The sequence below is a fragment of the Schistocerca americana genome, chromosome 6 (assembly GCF_021461395.2).
Source record: "Schistocerca americana isolate TAMUIC-IGC-003095 chromosome 6, iqSchAmer2.1, whole genome shotgun sequence".
NCBI lineage: Eukaryota > Metazoa > Arthropoda > Insecta > Orthoptera > Acrididae > Schistocerca > Schistocerca americana.
Genome location: NC_060124.1, coordinates 151,745,540 through 151,772,056, shown reverse-complemented (window position 1 = coordinate 151,772,056; position 26,517 = coordinate 151,745,540). Strand labels below are relative to the sequence as shown.

The 26,517-nt window shown below is 43.7% G+C and overlaps 1 protein-coding gene across 1 annotated transcript in view; it reads left to right on the top strand.

Annotated features, from left to right (window-relative positions):
- Positions 1-26,517, top strand: part of LOC124619525 (ubiquitin carboxyl-terminal hydrolase 20) — a 181,515-nt gene that overhangs the window by 20,829 nt on the left and 134,169 nt on the right. Inside the window, exons 5-6 of the mRNA XM_047145972.1 lie at positions 2,266-2,519; positions 10,879-11,011. Of these exons, the coding sequence (XP_047001928.1) occupies positions 2,266-2,519; positions 10,879-11,011 (387 nt within the window). The remainder of the gene's footprint in view (positions 1-2,265; positions 2,520-10,878; positions 11,012-26,517) is intronic.

Below are 26,517 nucleotides of genomic sequence, written 5' to 3'. Positions count from 1 at the left end.
CCACTACAATTTCATAACCACCTCTACAACCCTTTAGATCACATAACATCAACAGATACAAAGAAAGTATATTGGAAAAAGAAAACACTACATGGCAAGCACCCGTATGATCTAACACAGCCACACATCGATCAAGACGCATCCAACACATGGCTAAGAAGAGGCAATATATACAGTGAGACAGAAGGATTCATGATTGCAATACAGGATCAAACAATAAACACCAGATATTACAGCAAGCATATTATTAAAGATCCCAATACCACAACAGATAAATGCAGACTTTGCAAACAACAAATAGAAACAGTAGATCACATCACAAGCGGATGTACAATACTAGCAAATACAGAATACCCCAGAAGACATGACAACGTCGCAAAAATAATACATCAGCAGCTTGCCTTACAACATAAACTTTTAAAACAACACGTTCCTACATACAAGTATACACCACAAAATGTACTGGAGAATGATGATTACAAATTATACTGGAACAGAACCATTATAACAGATAAAACAACACAACATAACAAACCTGACATCATACTCACCAATAAAAAGAAGAAATTAACACAACTAATTGAAATATCCATACCCAATACAGCAAATATACAGAAGAAAACAGGAGAAAAAATTGAAAAATACATCCAACTGGCTGAGGAAGTCAAGGACATGTGGCATCAGGATAAAGTTGACATTATACCAATTATACTTTCAACTACAGGAGTCGTACCACGCAATATCCACCAGTACATCAATGCAATACAGCTACATCCAAACTTATATATACAACTTCAGAAATCCGTAATTATTGATACATGTTCAATTACCCGAAAGTTCCTAAACGCAATGTAACATATACCGTACAGTTAAAAGGAAGTGACGCTTGATCAAGGTCCGCGTCACTTTCATTCCGAACCAGACCTAAGGTCTGAGAAAGGAAAGATAATAATAATAATAATAATAATTTTGTAATGCTCAATGCCTCAGTGCAAGTCTTTTATTTGAATGCCACTTTTTCATATCACAACCTACCCCAGTTATACAACTGGAGAAATGGGACCTATAGTTTAACATGGAATCTGGCTAATCTCATCATTGGGAAGTGAAAAAAATCTGTAGTCTGCCCGGGATTTGATCCCGTGACCTTTCAGTTTTCAGGCACATGCTTTTACCACTAGACCAACTTTTATTATTGCAACAAAATAAATTCAAAGTACTAATGTGTTATTTCCTTGCTACTTATGTCTGAGCTTGTGTGAGTAACAAGTGCTACTTTATATTATACACCATGGCAAGAAAGCAAAATTCCATTTCTGCGTCTTTTACATCACTGCTGACTAGTTGTGTCTTTCAGTAGTTACCATTTATAGTGCTTCTAAAGCAAAAACAGTTGGCTATGATCATGGGTTAAAGACAGAGTAATCCCAGCAGATAGTAATGCTTACTTTTCCTTTACATTCTTAATTTTTTTTCCCATTTCATTTGTGAGTAATTTCTTCTTATCCAGAGTGGTGACCTGGGACATGATGGGCTCCGATAACCTTCTTACGAGCATTATGTTGCGTTTTATCATTTGGTGTAGTTTTAGTTTTCATTGTGTATTATTTGTAAAGAATATACTCTTTGGTTTGTTTAATGTCTGCAAAGTAATGTCATTAGCTTTTTGATTAATTTGAAACTGATGATAGTACTTATCAGTTTGTCACTATATGACACCAAAATGCTCTTGTAAATAACCTCATGTTTGTAAATATGATTTCAGTAACATGTTCTTAAATTATTAAAACTATATGCAATCAAACACTGGAAAGTCCAGATTGGAATATCAACAATTATGAGATTGATTGCTACTCACCTAAAAGATGACACGATGACCTGCAAACAGTCACAACGAAAAGGCTGTTACACACTAAGCTCCTGACCAAAGCCTTCTTCAGAGAACAAAGGAAAACACACACACACACACACACACACACACACACACACACAACCGTTATTCCTGCAGCTTTACCTCAAGCTGCTGGAAAAAGTGGTTTTGTGTGTGTGTGTGTGTGTGTGTGTGTGTGTGTGTGTGGGTGGGCGCGCGCGCGCATGATTGTGGCTGTCTGCAACTTAGTGTGTCATGTTTATGGTGATTAACGATGTAGCCTTTTCATAATCATTGAAGCTATATGCAGCCAGTCTTAAAGCAACATGCCAAAATTTGGTTGCATTCAGAAAACTTCTTTGTCATTGCTAATATTGAAATTGTGGATTCCACAGGACTCACAGGTCTGCAGAATATCGGCAACACATGTTACATGAATGCTGCACTGCAAGCTCTGTCGAACACACCACCGCTGACACAGTTCTTCTTGGACTGTGGGGCCTTTGTGACAAGTCGCACAGGCACAACAGGTTCTGGTGATAAGAAGCCTGGTCTTTCACGATCGTACCACAGGTTAATCCAGGAGATGTGGCATTCTCGCCGTCCAGGATATGTTGTACCTTCTGCCATTCTGTATGGGATCAGAAACGTTAGTATTCATTTATTACTGATTGAAATTCAGTTGGAGATTCATTCAATTTTGTTCTGTTCTTCAAGGCGTATTTATAAGATCTCTCTTTAAATGCTGAGCAATATCAATAGAAATGTTGAGCATTTCGTGCTTGCTTAAAATTTCCATTGGAACAAAAAGGTAGGATGCTTAAGTGAAATCAAGAGTTGTAGTTACTAATTTTGTTCCCACTTGAGACTAGAAGGGTGCACAATTTAGATCAGAAGCAGGTAAAAAAATATTAATGGTATGGAGAAAGAGCCATATAAGAAACAGAAGAGAATCGAAATCAGATATCAGTGGGTGAGATTCTAATTCAGAAGAAATGTTTGGAATATTATTATAGACCAGTAAATTGACAACACAGCTTAGATTGTGCAAATAGATATAAATTACAATGGAAAGAAAGTGCTGGCAGGTCGATAGACACACAAACATACACACAAAATTCAAGCTATCGCAACCAACGGTTGCTTCGTCAGGAAAGAGGGAAGGAGAGGGGAAGATGAAAGGATGTGGGTTTTAAGGAGAGGGTAAGGAGTCATTCCAATCCCGGGAGTGGAAAAACTTACCTTAGGGGGGAAAAGGACAGGTATACACTCGCGCGCGCGCACACACACACACACACACACACACACACACACACACACACACACACACACACACACACATATCCATCCGCACATACACAGACACAAGCAGACATTTGTAAAGGCAAAGAGTTTGGGCAGAGATGTCAGTCGTGGCAGAAGTACAGAGGCAAAGATGTTGTTGAAAGACAGGTGAAGTATGAGCGGCGGAAAATTGAAATTAGTGGAGATTGAGGCCTGGCGGATAATGAGAAGAGAGGATATACTGAAGGGCAAGTTCCCATCTCCGGAGTTCTGACAGGTTGGTGTTGGTGGGAAGTATCCAGATAACCCGGACGGTGTAACACTGTGCCAAGATGTGCTGGCCGTGCACCAAGGCATGTTTAGCCACAGGGTGATCCTCATTACCAACAAACACTGTCTGCCTGTGTCCATTCATGCGAATGGACAGTTTGTTGCTGGTCATTCCCACATAGAAAGCTTTACAGTGTAGGCAGGTCAGTTGGTAACTCACATGGGTGCTTTCACACGTGGCTCTGCCTTTGATCGTCTACACCTTCCGGGTTACAGGACTGGAGTAGGTGGTGGTGGGAGGGTGCATGGGATAGGTTTTACACCGGGGGCGGTTACAAGGGTAGTATCCAGAGGGTAGGGAAGGTGGTTTGAGGATTTCATAGGAATGAACTAAGAGGTTACGAAGGTTAGGTGGTCGGCGGAAAGACACTCTTGGTAGAGTGGGGAGGATTTCATGAAGGATGGATCTCATTTCAGGTCAGGATTTGAGGAAGTCGTATCCCTGCTGGAGAGCCTTCGCATCCCGCAACTACCCTCCCAATCTGGTACAGAAGTAAATAACCAGAGCCACTTCCTCATCTCCTCAAACCCAGAACCTCCCACAGAAGAACCCCAAAAGTGCCCCACTTGTGACAGGATACTTTCCGGGACTGGATCAGACTCTGAATGTGGCTCTGCAGCAGGGATACGACTTCCTCAAATCCTGCCCTGAAATGAGATCCATCCTTCATGAAATCCTCCCCACTCCACCATGAGTGTCTTTCCGCCCTCCACCTAACCTTCGTAACCTCTTAGTTCATCCATCCGTTTTTGATCAATCAATGATTGTTTTAAAATGCTGTAGCTCAAAAACTATACAACCTAGAGAGCTCAAACTTGCACCATTGTTTTCCTCTATAAATTCCCTTTAATTTGATATGTAACATGACTATGCTACCTAAATCTGAAAATTTTAAACTATTCCCAAAAAAACATTTTTTGAAGTTTCTAAAATATGTACCCTCGGATTTTTTAATAAAAATTGTATGTGTTGTCCAGTGTAACTGACTACATGCATGCAAAATTTCTAGATGGGATCTCAATGGGTTCTTGTATAAAATAATATTTTACTACCACAATACACACTAGTGAGGTGAAAAGCAGACTATTTCTAGGCTATGAATACTAAGGTAGGCCTATGTAATTCTAACAAACTTAAATTATTATGTTAGCCTTTTTATGCAACATTACCCTCTTACTGTTTATTAATTCATTAAATGATATTTTAATGCGAGAATAAAATATATTAAAAAAATAATAACTTAAGAATCTTACAATTTTGTACGACATTCACTTTTTATTATAAAAAAACGTGAGATTTTCATATAGGGTCAAGGCTCTAGTTTTGGCTACTACCTCACTTACGGCCACCTTGATGTGACGGGTAAGCTACACTGCATCCTTTCATCATATATTATAAATGGGAGGGAAAACTAAAACATCTACAGTATGTCTTCATATCAGATTGCCAAATCTTAACACCCAAATCACCCTATGTATTTGCCATGGAAAACATAAAAAACATTGACTTTGAGTATTGCACAACAGCGGACTGTGAACTGACCAAAGGATACTTACTTCCGCGGTTTCGTGACTCAAAAGCAATTGTGGGAACACGGAAGTTTCACTCATATAAATCCTGCACAGAGAGTCAAATTACTGTCAAGCCTTATCATTTTAGTCTGGATGAGTCTCTTGAATATGTGACAACACTGAACCAAATATCACCGTCACATATGGAAAATATTACTGCTGGTTTTGTGACAGTAGCATATGACGACTCTTGGTGGCTAGGATGCATTGAAGAAAAAATACATTGACATGTACTGAATAAATTTACTATCCACAGTATTTTTACTATCCACAGCCAAGAGATATATTAGATGTACCAGGAAATACTCTTTTACAAACAGCGAATCCAACAACAGCTACGGGAAGAACCTACACTTTCAGTGCTAAAGAAATGAAGTTGTCTTCTCTTGCTTTGGAAAAATATCTTAAAAGATCATAAAAGAAGCACGTTTAAATTATGTTACACCTACCCTCACTAAACACTATGTTGTATAAATACCATGTGTATTAACTTTGTAAATACCAATTGGTATTAGAAATACAATTCTATCCATGCAGATATCAACAAGTTAATCTTTTTCCCAAGTGAAATTACTTATATGCCAATTTCTGATATAAGGAACTTGTTGTAGATGATTACAAATAATACTGGAAAACCAAGAAAAAGATAATATCTGCCATTTACAACTAAGGATGAAGGTGAGTGCTTTATTCAAAATTTTAACTTGTAGCATGTATATTACAAATTAAAACGTGTTCACTTCATTATGATGCATAGTTAAAAGAATCATGAACATTAAATTAAAACAACACTATATCATTTAATGAATTAACAAACAATAAGAGGGTAATGTTGCATAAAAAAGCTAACACAATTAAGTTTGTTAGAATTACATAGACCTACCTTAGTATTCATAGCCTAGAAATAGTCTGCTTTTTACCTCACTAGTGTGTATTGCGGTAGTAAAATATTATTTTATACAAGAACCCATTGAGATCCCATCTTGAAATTTTGCATGCATGTAGTCAGTTAGACTGGACAACACACATCATTTTTATAGAGAAATCCGAGGGTATGTATTTTGGAAATTTCAAAAAATGTTTTTTTGGAATACATTAAAATTTTCAGATTTAGGTAGCATAGTCATGTTATGCATCAAATTGAAGGGAATTTTTGGAGGAAAACAATGGTGCAAGTTTGAGCTCTCTAGGTTGTATAGTTTTTGAGCTACAGCACTTTAAAACAATCATCGATTGATCAAAAACAGAGGTTTTTTTGATTTTTAAACCCTTGAAACTCAAAAACCAAAGATCAGAAAAATTTGAAATCTCAAATTTTAACTAGTGTTAGTGGGTACATTACCTGAAAAAAAATTCATCCAAATCTGAGAGGTCGTGGTTCAAATTATATAGTATTGGTTGATTTGACATGGAATGACCCTTTGGCAACTTGTATGTTGATGAGGATAAAATGATGATGGAGACAACACACCACCCAGTCCCCAAGTGGAGAAAATCTCCGACCCAGCCGGGAAGCAAACCTATTCCCCTTATGTGTCATTCCGCTGCACTAACCACTCAGTTATGGAGGCAGAGAATCTCACATTATGCAGTGTAGATGATATTATTTCTTCTATAACGGATTAACTTTTTCTTTCACTTTGATCCTAATTTTTTCATTTCGTGTTTATCCTATGGCAAGCTTAATTTTTGCCAAAAAATATTGTTCAAATTATAGTTTTCCTCTCTCTGGTTAATTTTATTGTATTTCTGTTCATTTCTTTGCAAGTCAAGTGATGGAAGACACCGGCAGTGTCCCACTGCAGATTTTAAACATATATACAGGCATCAGAAAAGGTTTTCCATCACCTCGGTTGTGAGAGTCTCGGAACCTGTACAGAAAATTGGAATAGAGATCAACATAAACATCATTTCTGCCCTTTTCATTGCCCATGAAAGCAACACATTTCATGTTGTACCACCATACAGCACGACCTTCAGATGTGGTGGTCCAGATTGCTGTACACCCAGTAGCACATCCTCATGCATTGATGCATTCCTGTTTTCGTTGTGGCATACTATCCACAAGTTCATCAAGGCACTGTTGGTCCTGAATGTCCCACTCCTCAACAGCGATTCGGTGTAGATCCATCAGAGTGGTTGGTGGGTCACATCGTCCATAAACAGCCCTTTTCAATCTATTCCGGGCACGTTTGACAGGGTAGGTCTGGAGAACATGCTTCCCACTCTAGTTGAGCAATGTTGTTATCCTGAAGGAAGTCATTCACAAGATGTGTGCGATGGGGGCGCGAATTGTCGTCCATGAAGACGAATGCCTCACCAGTATACTGCCAATATGGTTGCACTATCAGTTGGAGGATGGCATTCACGTATCATACAACCCTTATGGCACCTTCCATGACCACCTGTGGTGTACGTCGGCCCCACATAATGCCACCCCAAAACAGCAGGGAACCTCAACCTTGCTGCACTCTCTGGACAGTGTGTGTAAAGCGTTCAGCCTGACTGGGTTCCTTCCAAACACTTCTCCAACAATTATGTGGTTGAAGGCACATGCGACACTCTTTGGTGAAGAGAACATGTCAATCCTGAGCAGTCCATTCAGCATGTTGTTGGGCCCATCTGTACCACACTGCGTGGTGTCCTTGTTGCAAAGATGGACCTTGCCATGGACGTCAAGAGTGAAGTTGCGCATCATGCAGCCTATTGCGCACAGTTTGAGTCGTAACACGACATCCTGTGGCTGCACGAAAAGCAGTATTCAACATGATGGTGTTGCTGTCAGGGTTCCTCAGAGTCATAATCCATAGGTAGCGGTCATCCACTGCAGTAGTAGTCCTTGGGCGGCCTGAGCGAGTCATCATCGACAGTTGCTGTCTCTCTGTATCTCCTCCATGTCTGAACAACATCACTTTGGTTCACTCCGAGACGCCTGGACACTTCCCTTGTTGGAGAGTTCTTCCTGGCACAAAGTAACAATGCGGACACGATCGAACCATGGTATTGACCATCTAGGCATGGTTGAACGACAGACAACACGAGCCGTGTACCTTCTTCCTCGCGGAATGACTGGAAGTGATCGGCTGTCAGACCCCCTCCATCTAATAGGTGCTGCTCATGCGTGGTTGTGTGCACCTTTGGGCAGGTTTAGTGACATCTCTGAACAGTCAAAGGGACTGTATCTGTGATACAATATCCACAGTCAACGTCTATCTTCAGGAGTTCTGAGAACGGGGGTGATGCAAAACTTTTTTTGATGTGTATAGCTTTCACTGACTGCTTTCTGTCAAAATTCTGTTTTGGGACTCTCTTTCATTTTGTTGGTAATTAATGAACGTGATGAACAGTTGTGTTTTCAGAATATCGTGAACCATATGACATCCATTTCATTTCTATGGAGAATTTTCTTCAAGCTACTGATGGTCACACAGATAATGCACCATATAGTTTCTTAAACACAGTATTACTTGCAGGATGTTCCCATAACCTTGTGTCACTGTTACTTCTCAGCAACTGTTTTGTTCTTTATATTTTATACAATAGGCAGATTCATTATTGAGTCAAAGAAGGGTATTTTTTGTATTTTTTCTGATAAACTAAACTAAACTCCGCCTGAACAGGTCATGAAGGCCCGCAACAGTTAAATTGTACGAGGTATGGAACTTAAATAGTGGCAACTATTTATTCACAACCGATATAAAAGAGTTAAGTGTTTGCACCTGTTACTGCCCTTCGAAGTAGTCACCAGCGTTGTGTAGAACCCGTTACCAGCGCAGAAAGTGTTGCTGCTGATTTTGCAAAACTGGTCACAGGTGATGCTCCAAAAACGAACAGTAATACTGTGCATTCACGGTCTGCCGTGGAGGAACGAATGCATTAGGATAACACCATCAAAGTCGTACACGAGAATCACCATAAATTTCACCATACTGGGACTCTGACACACTTCCGACTTTCGCGGCAACCTGTAATGCTTTGCGAAAGAAGTGTCGACATTTTCTGTGCAACCCACCTATCATTTTGCACGACAATGCACGGGTGCATACAGCACAAGCTGTGGCTCCTCTGTTCAATCAATGGGACTGGGAAGTACTGTACCATCCACAATACTCCGTGAACTGAAGTCCTTGTGACTTTGATTTGATTCCGAAGATGAAGGAACAACTTCGTGGCATTCACTTCAAAACTGTTCCAGAGATTCAACGGGCAGTAGACTGCTCCATTCGCACCATCAACAGGACAGGCTCTGCTAATGGTATACTACGCCTTCCACATCACTGACAGTGGGTTCTAGACAACGCTGGTGACAACTTTGAAGGACAGTAACAGGTGCAAACATGTAACTCTTTTGTATCAGTTGTGAATAAACAGTTGTCACTATTTAAGTTACAGCTCTCATTTTTTCTGATATAAAGTCTAAGTCTAAGTCACTGTAGTCTCGTGTTATATTAATTAGCAAGGACCTTGTATAGCATATAGCTAACTGCTTGCCTCCTCTTAGGACAGTCTGAAACATATCAGCAAAAATTGTGACAGATAATCATCTGTTACTTGACATCCACTGCTGGAAAAAGGTCTGCTCCACAATTCATAATACGTAATAGTCTTCATCTGTACACATCCACGTTACTCTCGCACTTTTCTGATGTCATCAATATACCTTCTGTTTGCTTATCATCTTTTCTTATCTCTTGAAATCCAGCAAAGAGCCCACTTTGTCCATCTACCATCCGTTCATCTGGTTACATGCCCCACTCATTTTGATTTCTGTTTCATTAGAGTTGTAATTACTTCCAGTCTGTTCCCTGATGCATTTTTGTTACCTATGTTCCCTATGAAATCTCAATGAATGTCTCGATTGCTTGCTTATTTTAGACACATTGGATCCTTCATTTTGAAAACTTTATTTTACCAAAAGCACTCCTGGTTATTTCTGTTCTTTTGTTTATTTCATTTAATATTAATTCAAGCATTGACTTTAACTGCCCAAATTTAGTCATTGCCTTGTTTCTCAAAAGCTGTTTATACAGTTTCAATTATAACTGGGGCAAATATTTTCTCAGAGTCCATAACTACCAGGTAACATGACAATTTATGCTTGTTGCTCTGTTCTGTAACTTCATCAACAGAAAATTATCAGCTTTTGAAACTTGTTTAGTCTCTGCCTGATGAAAATCCATTGCCACTGCCTCCCCGCAATGCAGTTGGTGATACATGTAATGTATGGCTTCTAAGTTATGGAGATGTAGCGGGATGGATAGTGTCTTTCTGTCTTGCCAATCTCCTTTCCATTGAAGTAGAAAATTTGTGTCAATAAAACACTTGAGCAGCTACAGACTTGTTCAAAAAAGAGTTTACATTGGCTAGACACTCACTCAGTAGGTTAAGATGACAGGTGGTACAGTTATGCAACCAGAGAGAAAATTCTTCAAGCAGTAGAATATTTATGTAACTGTCTCTATAGGGCACGAAATGATCAGAAACACAGGTAGCGGATAATAATATTCCAGAGGTAATATTGGTCATGGCATATAGAGCTATTTGTGGCAAGAAGAAAGCAGACGTAAGGAAATGATTTTTATCTGATATAAAGTTATAGAAAAGAAAGACAAAAAGTTTATATATAAAGCAAGTTGCTTGCCCAAAATTATTGCAAAAAATTTTATTTCCTCACAGGAGAATGAAGTACCCTTCAAATATCACTGTTTAGGGAACTTATTACTCCAGTTCGAGTTTAGTTTTTTTTATTTTTATAAGTAATAAAAAATTGCTTCAAAGAATCTAAAAGTTACAAACTTACATTTCGAATTTGCCATATTCAGGTACATCCAATGTTTCGTGGCTATCAGCAACATGATACCCAGGAATTCTTGCGATGTTTCATGGACCAGCTGCATGAAGAATTGAAGGAGCCAGTAGTGGATATTTATCCTGAGAAACCAGTTCCCCCACATGGTAAGCAAATCTTCTTAAAAAAATACCTTTAAACACTGGGTTTGCTTGTAAGGATAATACCATTTGAATCTTCAGAATGAGTGTTGTAGACAGTGGTGTAGTCTCCAGCACTTGTTGAGCAATAAATTTTACCTTGGGATTTCGGCACTGATGTGTGGTATGAAATTGTTAAGTTTAAGGAGTAAAAGTAATTGAAGGAGTTAAAATATCAATAAGGCTTAAAACATCACTTGCTTACACTAGACATACACACCATTGGGAAAGATGGCAGAAAACTTTTTCAATCTAGAGGTAGAGGTACTGCTCCCCTGCCACCCCCCCCCCCCCCCCCCTCTCTCTCTCTCTCTCTCTCTCTCTCTCTCTCTCTCTCTCTCTCACACACACACACACACACACACACACACACACACACACTTGTTGATATTATGTCAAGTATGGTTCTACCTTGAGCAAACACTAATTCCTGTTTTAACACTTATACATGTTTTAGTAAAGTTTCACCACCAGCAGAGGGTTCATTTATTTTCTTCTTATCACATACTAATATTTATGTAGCTGTGTGATGTTTCCAGTACAGCTGGTATTTTGCTCTAGTTTATCATTTTTTGTTGATTCTGCTCTTTCATTCCTCTATGGGGTATATAAACTGTGCTTGCTAACACACATACACGAAAAGTGTTTGACATAGTGTCCCATAGCAGACTGTTAACAAAGGTCAAAGGATACGGAAGTTTCTCAGATATGGGAGTAGCTTGAAGATTTCTTAAGTAAGAGACTCCTGTACAATGTCCTGCATGGCGAGTGTTTGTCAGAGACAAGGGTATCATCAAGAATGCTGCAAGAAAGTGTGAAATTACCGCTCGTATTGTCTATAAGCGTAAACGATCTGACAGATTGGGTGAACAACAATCTGGGACTGTTTACTGATGGAGATGCAGTGCATGGGAAAGCGTCGTCGATAAGTGCCTTTAGGATGATATGGCGTAACTTACACAGGATTTCTATTTGATGTAATGAATGACAGCTTGCTCTGAATGTAGAAGAATGTAAGTTAATGCAGATGAGTAGGAAAAACAATCCTGTAATTTTGAAATACAGTATTATTGGTGTGCTGCTCAACAGAGTCACATCAAATTAATATCTATGTGTAATATTGCAGAGTGGAGGTGGAACGAGCTTGTAAGGCTTGTAGTAGAGAAGCTGAATGGTGAACTTCACTGTATGGGGGGAATTCTAGACAAGTTTAGCTCATCTGTAAATGCGGCCATGTGTACAACACTTGTGTGACCCATTCTTGAGTACTGCTTGGGGGTTTTGGGAAACCCACCAGGCCCGATTAAAGGAAGACATCAAACACTGGAGGTATGCTGCTAGGTTTGTTACCAGTAGGCTTGATAAACACATGGATGTTACAGAAATGTTTTGTGAACTCAAATGGGTATCCCTGGAGGGAACATGCTCTTTTTGTGATACACTATTTAGAATATTTAGAGAACTGGAATTTGTGGCTGATTGCAGAACTGTTGTGCTGCCACCAGTCTACTTTTCTCGTAAGGACCATGAAGAAAAGATCAGAGAAATTAGGTCTCGTACGGAGGCGTGCAAACAGTCATTTTTCACTATTTGATTTGCAAGTGAAACACGAAAGAGTACGGCTACTAGTTGTACAAGGTACATTCTCCCATGCATCATATCATGGTTTTTGGAGTAAGCGTGTAGATGCAGGTAATCTAAATGTAAGTCATCATAAGTCTCCATTTGGCCAAAGTCATAATTGTCACATTCTTTAAAAGTGAATATCAATTTAAAAATACCTAAAAAATAAAAATATTTATATATAGCAAGCACTTATAGTGTAATACTGGAAAATAATGCTGGTAATTTTTATACTACACAGATCCTCACTGAGGAATTGTGAAGTTTTACATAACAAATGAACTGCCCCGTATCAATTACTTATACAATAATTTTCGGATAGAATAGAGGAAGAAGGAGACTGTAGACAGTAGAGTGGGAGTGTAGAACAAATGGGATGGGTGGAGGCAGAGATGGAGGGGGATGTGGGACAAGGAATAGCAGAGATTGATTCCCCATGTGGATTACAGGATTGAAGGATGTGTTGAGAGCATAAATCATATCTACACAGTTGGGGAGGTATCCAGACAGCATGGGCTGTGAAGCAGGCATTAAAATCAAGCATATTGTGCTCAGCAGCAGGTCATCAACTCTGCTACAACCCACAGTTTGGTGGTTGCCTTTCATTGGGGTAGACAGTTGGTTACTGGCCATATCCACATAAAAGGCCGTGCAGAAATTACAGCAGTGCTGCTATATGATATGCTCCGACATGACTGGAATAGGTTGTGCATAGGATAGGTGTTGCATCTGGGTCCTCTGCATCAAGGTGTTGGAAGTAGATGTGGTATCTGCGCCAGTAAGAAGTTATCGAAATGGGATGGACACGGGAAGACGAGATGTACATGTACAGACAAACAAATTATAGAAGTTTTAGAACCCTTGCATGATCTATTTAAGAAAGAGCTTCACAAATTGAGCAACACTCATTGCCCTACCACTGACCCTTATGCAAGCAGTTATTGATTGAAAGAGTTGTTGGCTGACCTTCTGAGGGATATCATGTCAAATTCTGTCCAAATAGTGGGTTAGATCATCAGAATCCGAAGCTGATTGGAGCGCGGTGCCCATAATGCTCCAGTGCTCAATTGGGAAGTGATCCAGCTATCTTGCTGGCCAGGTTAGGGGTTTGGCAAGCACGAAGACAAGCAGTAGAAACTCTTGCTGTATGCGGGTGGGCATTACCTTGCTGAAATGTAAGCCCAGGATGGCTTGCTGTGAAGTGCAACAAAAGGGGTGTCGAATATTGTCAATGTACCGCTGTGCTGTGCTGTAAGTGTGTCACAGACGATAACTAGAGGAGTTCTGCTATAAAAAGAAATGGCACCCCAGACCATCCCTGTTGGTTTTTGGGGCCATACGGTTGGTGATACTCTGGTTGGTATCCCAAAGCTACACATGGTGCCTCCATACACGTCTTCGGCCTGGGGTCTCATTGACTGGAGTAGAACTGTCTTCAGTGATGAGTTCCATTTTGAACTGAGCGCAAATGATCGGCAAAGACATGTCTGGAAAGTCCCGGGACTTGTGTCTTAAGGACAGCAAATCTTGGTGCCGATCGGGTGAGCTGATCGACTGTGCTTGGCAGGACTCAGTTTTGTAGCTCTTAGCACTTTCTGGTGGCAGGTAGCGAAAACTTACAGAAGACCTCTGTGTATTGTGTGTGTGTGTTTTGATTATAGAGCATTTGTTTACATTAATAAAACTTAAATTTGAAAATTGGAAAATTGTAGTTTCAGTTTGTGCATTGCAACATAGGACAGTAATAAAAACTTAATATCGCTAAACTGTCTAAAATACAGGAATGATAACCAAAATGTTTGTAAAAATTGACAATACTTCAACACTTTTTTTCTTTACTATAGGAGAGTGAAAATAATTTGAGAAGTGAGAAATACAGGTTTCTCGTTAACCTGCTTGGCCTCACTACAGACTGCCTTTCCTCCATGACTTGTAATCTTGGATGTCCCAAAGCTTGCTATCCCAGAAAATCATGCAAAGAATTATGTTGTTGCAACATTCTTTTTCCCAAAAATCAAAACTAATAAAATAAAAATAAAAATAAAAAACATTTATTTGAAGAATCTGACAATAGAATGGCTCATTTCCCCCAAGTGTAATTTAAATATCTCATTTCTAGTACATTTATAGGTTTACAAACTGTATCAAAGAAACATACTGTCACCTATTTTATCATAGTTTTCACCATAAAAATGTGCTTTGACACTTTGCTTTACTTTTCGGCAAAACACTAATGGCAATCAGATATCACCAACGATTTTTATTATGAACTCATACCATTGTACCAAATTAGTCCTAACATCAATAATATGAATTCCTGCACACAGCATAGGCTATTCCATCATGCGAAACATCTTTAACAAAAAACTTTTCTGCTTCACTACTTCTGAGACTGTGGACTACTATTTTCAAAATATTTTAAACACTTGTAAAAAATACATAAACTTTGGTATTGTGTATATCTTGCTCTAATAATAGATCATCAAGCTAACTAGCTTATACGACAAAGGCTGAGAGCTGTTACTGATTCTCCATTCCAGTCCAGTACATTAATATATACTTCTACATCTCGAGGATTGTGAAATATAATTACAACAGTCTTTGTGCTATTGGCAGATTCAATCTGCTGAAATGGATGTCACATAAAAACATATAGCTGCTCGTAAACTGCTGTAGTTGCATTTGAACTTCTGGAGAGAAGTATGTAAATCTCCACTACTTAAAGATCAAATTCAGCTCCAGGTTATTGAAGGTAACCAGTGGCCATGATGTTTGGGCGCGTTAAACACAGGGTTCAGACCAATGTATCTGTGCTGTCCTCTTCAGCCAGAAACGTTTAGAATTAGTCAGCTAAGATGATAAGGACTGTTGGTTTGGGAGAAATATAAACTTAAGTTTGTTTTAAGTTGTGGGGTATATTTTTGAGGGCTTTTTTGTAAAGTAAACTATAGGTCCTAAAAACTCAGAAGTGGCTTAGGCACTTAGATACATTGTGACAACTTACACGAGATTAAAAACTTCATAATTAACAATTTTAAATTTTGTGGGGAATGAATCACAGTTCCTTGTCCTAAAGGAGAATGCAAGCTTTCACTGTCTGCCGCCAGGAAGCAGCTCCGATTGGCTCACCCGGTTGGCACCAAGATTTGCTGTCCCTAGACACAAGTGACACCTGGGGCAGTGGTGGGATACCAACCTGACTGTTGGGCCATATGGTCTGACAACCAGGAGTGATTGTTTGGGGTGCCTTTTCTTTTCATAGCAGGATCCTTTTGGTTGTCATCCACACAACCCTACAGAATAGTGGTAAATTTACAGCATTCTGTGCCCAATTTTGTTGCTCTTCATGGCAAGTCATCCCGGGCTTAACATTTCAGCAAGATAATGCCCCCCCCCCCCCCCCCCCCCACACACACACACAATGAGAATTTCTAATGCTTGTATTTGTACTTGCCAAACCTTACCTTGGCCTGCAAGGCCACTGGATTTGTCACCCAATTGAGAATGTTTGTAGCTTTATGGACATCTACACATTACTGCCCCATTTGGCTCATTCATTAGTGGTGCATCATTTTTTTTGTGTGTGTGTGTGTGTGTGTGTGTGTGTGTGTGTGTGTGTGTTTTGAGAGAGTTTTTCCTCAAGCATGTTTCTGCCTTTTATAAAATTCTTGGCAGTAGGTTACGTCCAAGAAATTTGAGAGCCCATCTTCACACATTATTATGATAAATCCTGTAAGCCACCCATCCTGGTAGAAGCTATTAGATTAGAGCTCATTATGAAAACTTTTGGATTTAGTGACATCATAGTAAGTGGCTTCTCTTTGCCCTTGTGGAGTTGAGTGCGCACAATTCCACACCTTGCAACCCTAGGAAAATCGGAGGTGGTCACACGGTTTCATTCCCAGGAACTCGGCCTTGGAGGCTTATATCGGTAATTTTTTATGGATTATATAACCCCCCAGGGGCTCAGCATTCATTTGCTGAGTACGAACTTGGCGACCTCGGGGTCCTGAGCTGGGGACTGGTCAGCGCCGCCAGTCTCCTGTCACCGTAACCCCTGGACATGCTTCAGCGACCACCGCATGGCACGGCGGTGGAATGTTGTGTGCTGCGAGGAATGGTAATCTTGGCTTGACCGCCTGGATTGCGAGGAAGGTAAACCTTTATAAAAACCCCTCAATCTTACGGTGTGCTGCGCGCCTATAAGATGCATGGCTGTTGGGGTGGAACAGTCGCAAGCGGGCAACCTCTGGGGCACCTGCCGCACCCCAGTTGTATAAGGCTTACCTAGGCACGCAGGGCTCTGTCTAGGTGGACTTCTAGTTCCCTAGCTGCTCGTGGGACCGAGATGGACCCCTCGAACTTTTATTCTTCTCCTGCCAGGGGAAAGGGTGGACCGCTGGTGGGTTCTAACACCCAATCCAACAGGAGGGCTCGTGTAGCCAGTCCTCCTGATTCAGGTAGTAGTAACAGAACGCATGCTGCTTCGCAGAATGTGTTTTTCATAATTAAAAGAAAAGATGGGAGCTCTGAAAAAGTTTCGCCATTTTATATACAGAAGGGCTTAGAAGGTATTGCTGGCACATTAAAATCTGTAAAGCGCTTGCGAAATGGCACCTTGTTGGTTGAAACATCTAGCTTCCAGCAAGTCCAGAACCTTCAGAAGGCACAATTTCTTGGGGAGTTTGCGATAGAGATTGAATTTCACAACACCTTGAACTGCAGCGAGGGTGTTGTGACTTGCAGAGATCTCGTTGACATTCCCCAAGACGAACTGAAGGCTGAATGGTCTCGGGAAGGAATTTTCAACGTGCAACACATTATGAAACGAGTGGATGGTGCTCTCATAAAGACTGACTCATTTATCCTTACATTTAACGGCACCAAATTGCCAGAGCATGTGAAGGCAGGTTTCCTACATCTCAGTGTACGGCCTTATTACCCCAACCCCATGCGGTGTTTTAAATGCCAGCACTTTGGACACACTACTCTCGGCTGTAGAGGGGAAGCCACTTGCGGGAATTGTGGTAAAGCCGCCCATGAGGGAGTTGGTTGCTCCTCTCCTCCCGAGTGTGTCAACTGCTCTGGGGATCACCCTGTGTGGAGTAGGGAATGCAGAGTTTTCCTTGAGGAACGGAAGATCCAGGAACTAAAAACTACAAAACGCATCCCATATGGTGAGGCGAAGAAAATCTACAAGTCCATGCAGCCGCCCACGTTCGCTGCTTCCTTTTCTTCCGTTCTCGAACAACCAGTCTTGAAAACCGATGCCGCTACACAAACGGAGGTTGCTACTGTCAGCACTAGCACCTGCGCTTGTCAATGTACGTGTGCTGCTGCCGTTCCTGTGAAGCCTGCTGCTCCCCCCCCGGCCTTCTGACCAGGCCGTGGTAGCTGACATCATGGAACTTCCTGCCCCTTCCCGGGTCCAGTCTTGTGCACTGCCCAGCACTGCTACACCCCCTACTGCTTCTGAGGTTTTGGCTCCAATGCCACCTCAGGCCAGAACATCGAAGCCAAAGACAAAGGTGAAGACTCGCCCACTAAAGGAGACTGCAGTTATACAGTCTCCTGATGTGGATGTCATTCTCTCTGACATCTCTCTCGACTCGTCTTCTGAGGCGATGGAGGTTGATGTCAGACTGGGGCAATCATCTCGCCCCAAAACTGAGCCTCCACCTGTTGTGGGCTCTCCTCCCCAACAGAAAGTGAGAATGAAGGTACTCCCACCCTGATAGATGGCTCCCATTATACTGTGGAACATGAATGGATTCCGGGCACATGTGGAGGAACTGAACCTCCTAGCACGGCAATGCCCCCTGTGCTTGTGTTTACAGGAAACGCATTTAAAACCATCTGATGCTCCTGTACTAAGGGGCTATACGTCATATCGCAAAGGTGACCTGACTGGAGAAAGGGCCAAAGGCAGAGTCGCTTTGTTTGTCAATAATGACCACCACTCCTCAGCTCTCCCCCTGGATACTGACCTGCAAGCAGTTGCAGTTGAAATTCATTCACCTCGGAGGCTTACCGTTTGCTCCCTTTATTTACCCCCTCTGGATGTAATGACCTTAGAAGCTCTCACAGATCTTATCGACCAACTCTCCTGCCCATTTCTCCTCCTGGGAGACTTCAGTGCCCGTCATGTCCTGTGGGGCTCCACTTCTCTTTGCGCTCGAGGTCGAATTTTGGAGAGCCTCCTAACATCTCAAGTCAACGTGCATCCTCAACACAGGTACTCCGACTCATTTCTCTACTGCTACAGGGTCATTCTCAGCCATTGACCTGTCTTTCTGCTCTCCAACCCTCACCGACTCTGTTCACTGGGAGGTCATTGACGACCTTCATTCCAGCAATCGCTTCCCTATCCGCATTCATCTCCTGGATGGCGTATTGCTGGAGCAGCGGCCACCATCGTGGATGATTGGCAGGGCTAACTGGCCACTGTTCACTCGGTTGGCTGTCTTTAACCGCCACAATAACGTACAGGAATGGGTGGATCACATCACGCTTGTGGTCCATCATGCTGCTGACCTGTCCATACCACAATCTCTGGCACTCTTAAGTGGCACCTTGTGCCTTGGTGGACAGAAGAGTGCCGTTCAGCCATCCAGGACAGGCGTGCGGCTCTTCGCCGATTTAAATGCCGCCCAACAGCGGTCAATCTTACCGCCTTTCGAATCGCGAGAACCAGGGCACACCGTGTCATTAAAGAGAGCAAGAAAAGGTCATGGCAAGAGTTCCTGGACTCCATCAACCGTTCCACTTGTTCCACAAGAGTATGGGAAGCCATCCGGAGGATTTCCGGTAAACATAGCCATTTACCAATAGCTGCTGTCCTGAACCAGGGATGCCTCCAAACGACACCCAGAGCCATTGCTCAGACGCTGGCAGGGCATTTTGCACAAAGTACTGCCACTGCAAATCAGGATCCAGCGTTTCGTCACTACCGTGCGACTGTCGAAAGAGCGACCTTGGACTTTCGGTCGAACAGTTCTGAGGCCTACAATTCCCCTTTCTTACATGTGGGAACTTGAACCGGCACTTACTGAGACTTCTGACACTGCACCAGGTTACGACCGCATCCGGTACTCCATGCTTCGACATCTGCCAGCGGCGTCAAAGGAAATCCTCCTCGAATGTTCTAATCTCATATGGCAGACAGGAGTGTTCCCCACCTCGTGCAGGGAGGCAATTCTCATCCCTCTCCTCAAACCAGGAAAGGACCGCACATGTCCCGGTAGTTATCATAGTATCGCCCTGACAAGCTGTGTCGGAAAGACCCTGGAACGGATGGTTAACTGGCGTCTGGTCTGGCTGTTAGAGACCAGCCGCTTTCAGTGTGGATTCCGAAAAATTGGGTCACGGTCGACAACCTGACCCTTCCAGAGGTGGCTATTCAGCAGGCTTTTCTCCGTCAGCATCACTGTATTGGTATCTTCTTTGATATCAGTAAGGCATATGATACTACTTGGAGACACTGTATTCTTGCACAAATGCATCAATTGGGGCTTTCGTGGCTGCCTCCCGATTTTCATTCGGTCTTTCCTGTCTCAGCGGTTTTTTCGGACCTGCGTTGGTAACACACTGTCTGATCGCGTTGAGCAAGAGAACGGTGTCCCCCAGGGCAGTGTTTTAAGCGTTACCCTCTTCGCCATAGCCATCAACAGTATAGCGTCCACAGTGAGGAGTCCAGTACAGTGCTCCTTATTTGTGGACGACTTTGCTGTTTTCTGTTCCTCCTCCAGTGTTGCAACCGTGAGCCATCAGTTGCAGCTAACAGTGCGGCGGTTAGAGGAGTGGGCTGCAAAGACGGGTTTTCGGTTTTCTGCCGATAAGTGTGTTTGTGTTCATTTTAATCGTTCTCGTCATCTTTTTAGTTTGCCTGCCTTGCATATGGGGGATACTGTCCTACATTTTAGAGACACAGTGCGGTTTCTGGGCCTAATTTTTGACTCCAGGTTGTCATGGCTGCCACACCTACGTGACTTGAAAGCCAGAACGCTGAAGGCACTCAACATTCTCAAGTGCCTCAGCCACAGGTCTTGGGGTGCGGACAGGGCGCGTCTCCTACAGTTTTATGGAGCTTTTGTGCGTTCACGGCTGGACTATGGGTGCACAGTATATGGGTCAGCGAGGCCATCTTATTTGCGGATCCTTGACGCTGTTCACCATGCTGGGATCCGACTGGCCACGGGTGCTTATCGGACCAGTCCCGTACCCAGCCTCTGTGCTGAGTCTGGCGAACCGCCACTTACCATCCGGCGGCAGCTCCTGCTGGTGCGCCAGGCTTGTAAGTTTCTTGTAGCTCCCAGATCGCCTGCTCACCATCTTGTTGCCCATCCCCCTCTGGACCGCCTTTTTTCCCGCCGTCCCCAGGCTACGTTGCCGTTTGGGATCCGTGTGCAACGTGTACTAGAGTCTCTCGGTGTGGGGTCTGTACAACCCCAAATCCAAGGTTTTAACCGCCTGCCACTCTGGTTACTGAAGAGGTCCGGAGTGATTTTAGATTTATTGCAGTACAAGAGAGATTGCACTCCTGCCACCGTTTTTAATGCAGCATTTTCTGCCATTTTATCTGAGCACCACGACTATGTAGCTGTTTTTATGGATGGGTCAAAACAGGGGGATTCTGTTGGTTGCTCAGTTGTTTTTCCATATTGTGTCCTCAAGGTCCGACTGCCTCAGACTTTTTTTACTGTCTTTGATGCAGAATTGTTTGCGATCTTGCGGGCACTGGAGCACATGAGACATTCTTCCTCTCCTAAATTTCTTGTCTGTTCCGATTCACTCAGTGCCCTTAACTCATTGCAATATTTGTATCCGGCAGACAAAATTGTCCAGACCATCCAGGATGCCCTCCTCCGACTACAGCGACTGGGGAAGGTTGTAGCTTTCTGCTGGCTTCCGGGGCATGTTGGCATTGCTGGGAATGAAAGGGCAGATCTCGCAGCCAAGGAGGCGTGTCTCGCCCCACAAGTATCTCAGTGTGCTATCCCCTTGCACGCACTCACCTCGCTGTTGAGCTCACGGGTCATGCGTCGGTGGGAGGATGAGTGGCTGGAAGTGACTGACAATAAGCTCCGTATAGTCAAGCCCACAACGCGTGTGTGGTGTACTTCCTTTCAGCTCCACCGACGGGACGAGATTCTCCTCACTCGGCTTTGAATAGGCCACAGCCCTATGACACATGGCTTCCTGCTCCGGCGAGAGGACCCTCCAATGTGTGGTGCTTGCGGTGTCCAGGTCACTGTGCGCCACGTTTTATTGGATTGCGTTTTATTTTCTGACCAGCGGGTCGCGGCTGACTTGCCAGTGGACCTGCCATCTCTTTTAGGCAACACTCTGACGAATGTGGTTAAAGTTTTAAAGTTCTGTGCCCTGTCAAATGTTTTTACAAAGATTTTAGGGAGAGGATTTTAATTTGCTCACTGTGTGACAAGCTCGCCCATATTTTATGTAAGTGGCCAGCCAATAACAATTTCCTGTGACATTCTTGTTGCTATGTTTCCCCTTTCCTTAGGTTTTACTTTCTTATGTAGCATTTTCCTTCTTTTCCTGCTTTCTTTGAGTGTGTGCTTTAGTTTTCTTAGGTCTGTCCACATTCATTTCTTATAATGTGTGTGAGGGCGCTGATGACCTCGATGTTGAGCGCCCATAAGCCCCAACACACCACCACCACCACCACCACCACCACCACCACCATGGATTATATAATGTTAGTGTTCCCTTTTATTCATTGTCCATGTTTCTCAGTTGTAGTCATTGTAATGCTGACACCAAGCAAGATTTGCAGGGCTCAGATCCCTAGTATGATGAAAGTGTTTCGAGGCTTTTCTAAATCACGTAAAGTGACTTATAAAAAGGGTTCCTCAATGAAGCCACAGCTGATTCCCTAACTTCCTTTCCAGTACAAGCTAATTATCTTTCTGAAATCCGTGATACCAAATGGATGTTAGACTATAACCTACCTACCTACCTTCCATGCTTTCTTGCTGTAAACGTGCCCTTTTCTGTAGCGATACTTATGTCGCTCAACTCTCAATGGGAGTTGTTTCACTCTTCCTTATTTCCATCAATGAGCTAGTAACCTCAGTTGGACCATTGGTTATCCATGTGCTGTATGTCAAAGACTTTTGCATTGGCTTACAATTTTCTTTTGTGAAAATGTGGCTTGTGCATTTCTGTCATTGTACTAAGGTTCACCCCAACCCAGAACTGTACTTCGGTACCCAGCACTTGGACATAGTTGGATAGTCTCAATTTTTGGGATTTGTCTTTGAGAAAGGCTGACATGATTACCCCATCTTAGTCAATAAAGACTAGCTGCATGTGAAAACTTCACACTCTCTGCTTTCTCTCACCCTCTTTCGGGATGAAATCATGTTACTGTACTCCATATTAACCAGGCTCTGAACTGTGATTGCTAGGTTTACAGATCAGTGACAGTATCAGCTTTGAAATTACTGGACATGGTGCATCTTCGTGGAGTAAGAGTGGACCCTGGAGCAGTGCAGACTAGGCCCCGTAGACAGTCTCCTTACCTCCTCAGTTCTGATGGCACAAACACTTGCTCACTTGTACAATCACTGTAGGATAATTTCCAAATCATCTGTCTTACAGAATTCATTTTTCTTACAGGGGGTATTAACCCCATGCTCCCTCCCCCCACCCACCCCCTCTCCCCACCCCCTCTCCCCACCCCCTCTCCCCGACTCCCCCTCCCCCACTCCCCCTCCACCTGCACCCTGTCCTCATCTCCCCTCCCTCAACCCTCTCCCCTCCCTCACCCCTCCCCCTCCCTCACCCCTCTCCCCTCCCTCACCTCACCCTCCCTCACCCCTCTCCCCTCCCTCACCCCTCACCCTCCCTCACCCCCCTCATCCCCCTCCCTCTCCCCTCCCTCACCCCTCACCCTCCCTCACCCCCCTCCTCCCCCTCCCTCTCCCCTCTCCTCCTCCTCGCCCCTCCCCTCTCCTTGCCCCCTCCCCTCTCCTTGCCCCCTCCCCTCTCCTTGCCCCCTCCCCTCTCCTTGCCCCCTCCCCTCTCCTTGCCCCCTCCCCTCTCCTTGCCCCCTCCCCTCTCCTTGCCCCCTCCCCTCTCCTTGCCCCCTCCCCTCTCCTTGCCCCTCCCCCCTCCTTGCCCCCTCCCCCCTCCTCGCCCCCTCCCCCCTCCTCGCCCCCTCCCCCCTCCTCGCCCCCTCCCCCCCACTCCTCGCCCCCTACCCCCTCCCCTCTCCTCGCCCCCTCCCCCCTCCCCTCTCCTCGCCCCCTACCCCCTCCCCCTCTCCTCGCCCCCTCCCCCTCTCCTCGCCCCCTCCCCTCTCCTCGCCCCCTCCCCCTCCCCTCTCCTCGCCCCCTCCCCCCTCCCCTCTCCTCGCCCCCTCCCCCCTCCCCTCTCCTCGCCCCCTCCCCCCTCCCCTCTCCTCGCCCCCTCCCCCCTCCCCTCTCTTTGCCCCCTCCCCTCTCCTCGCCCCCTCCCCTCTCCTCGCCCCTCCCCCCTCCTCGCCCCCTCCCCTCTCCCTCACACATATCCCCCTCCCCCTCCCCCAACACGCCATCAGATGACTTCTGGCAAGTGTTACTCTTGTCACAATGCAGTATCTGCTACTTATGGCTAACAGCTCAGTTGTTTCTGTCTGGTTCCTAACTCATGTTAGTATTCAGAAGAACAAACAGGTTGATCATTTGGAGAGAGAAATGATTACTCACCCAATATGCGCTTCGATAACCCCGGGTGGGGATTTGCTGGTGGAGATAATACTTCTGCTTATTCAAAGATGGAATAAACTCTGCACTGTTAAAGAGATTACACCTGCATGGTGTTCCTTCTTCCTTTCCTCACAGAAGGAATCCACTGTCACACTTCGTCTCTGCATCAGTCATACAAGATTAACCTGCACTTTTATTTTAAGCAGTGAATCACCCACATGTTCTTTTAGAGCCATGCAAGCAGAAGCTCACTTCATGATGTAATTCCCCCTCTTGGCTCTTCAAACCAGGTGTATACTTCCAGGTTATTTGCCTCTTTCTCCGTAAACTACGTATGGAAAGTTAAACTGGTCCTTTGTTTCTTCCAAGAAAGTGCTTTTTATTCTCAGATCAAGCCTTATAAACCACTATCTGGAGCAGGGTTGGGGTGGTTGAGATTGAGGGTACCTCCAATTACTTTTCAAATATGATTAGTCCTTTTTCTACCACAGTATATTTTTCTTTTTTAGAAGTGACCATTCTTACAGCACTTAAGGAGTCATTATCCTTGATACTAACAGTTCAAAAGATTTCTATGCTTCCAAGTGGGTGGGTTCTGTTCCCATTTTTAACACTTTCACCATATCAAATCAGGGTTGGGCATCTCCCACCGCATGGTGAGCTCCAGGTGACTCCCAGCTGTGTCCACCCATCCTTCAACTTCATTGTCTCTCTCATCCTTTTGTACTATTGTCTGCCTAGTGGTGCTCATCACGTTTTCAGCCTTTTAACTTTTAGAGAACTCCTGTGGAACTGCCAAAAGGAATTGTTTCTACTGTCTTACCCCTGTGATGGCTCAGCAAGGGATCAGATGTGGGGAGGTGCCTTCCATCACAGATGAACCCGGGGGGGGGGGGGGGGTCACTTGTATGCAAGCATGCAATCATGACCTATGTATGCTGTCAAGTCACTTTAATGTGACCACCTGTCAAAAACTTGTTTTGCATTTGAGGAGCCATAGCGTGAACAGCCCGATTGATGTGATTACGTTTCAATCTGGAGGGGGGGGGGGGGGGGTGGCCTGAGGAGTACAGTAAGCTCATCCTGGTGCTTTTTAAAACCACACACGTACACTGGGTATGTGACACAATGCATTTTACTGCTGGTGGATGCCATCATACCGAGGAAAAACAAACTGCATTTAAGGCTGAACATGGTACTCAAGGATAGATGTATACTTTTGTTGATCAACGGTGCTGTCCAGAATGGCAAGATCACCTAGCGAGTGCCCTCCGACCTGTACACTTTCGATTATTGTTGCAGGGTGTTTGCTCTCGGACATTTCACACCAACAGTCATCTGTCCAATGGAGCATAAAACTTGACTCATCTAAAAAGTCATCCTGTTGCCACTCAGTATGTCCACGCATACATGCTCAGTAGTTTCACTAAATGCCCCTGCCCTGTGCTGAAAGTTTCAAGTTCTGCATTGAGCTATGGCGCTACAGATTTTTTATCTAGTTTGCCGAAACCACACGTCTTCCTGCTTGTTTTAGTTGTCCTTTGTAATCATTGTTACGTCAACCGCTTCATGGTCACTGATACCAGTTTCAATGTGGACATCCTCAAAGAGGTCAGGTCTATTTGTTCCATTAGATCCAATATATTTCCATCATGAGTGGGGTTCCTAACTATCTATTCAAGGTAGTTTTCAGAGAAATCATTTAGTAAAGGTTCACAGGATGTCTTGTCATGCCCACTACTAATAAAACTGTAATTTTCTCAATTAATTGTTGGATGATTAAAGTCTCCACCTGTGATTGTAGGTCCGTCCCGATAGCTGAGTGGTCAGTGCAGCAGTCTGTCATGCCAAGGGGCCCGGGTTCGATCCCGCCTTGTCAGATATTTTCTCCGCTCAGGGACTGGGTGTTGTGTTGTCCTCATTATCATTTCAGCATCATCAGTGAAAGGCAATGGCAAACCACCACTGGACTCACTTCCCTAGACACTCATGTGGTGGACCTCTCTGGTGAGGCTTCCCCCATGATGAGACCCGATGTAAGGCAGAACACAAAGTTAATTAGTATGATTATAGTGTGATTGAGGAACTCATGCAAGTGAATTGAGGTTTTCCCTAAAGTTGTCAGTCACTGCAGGAGAT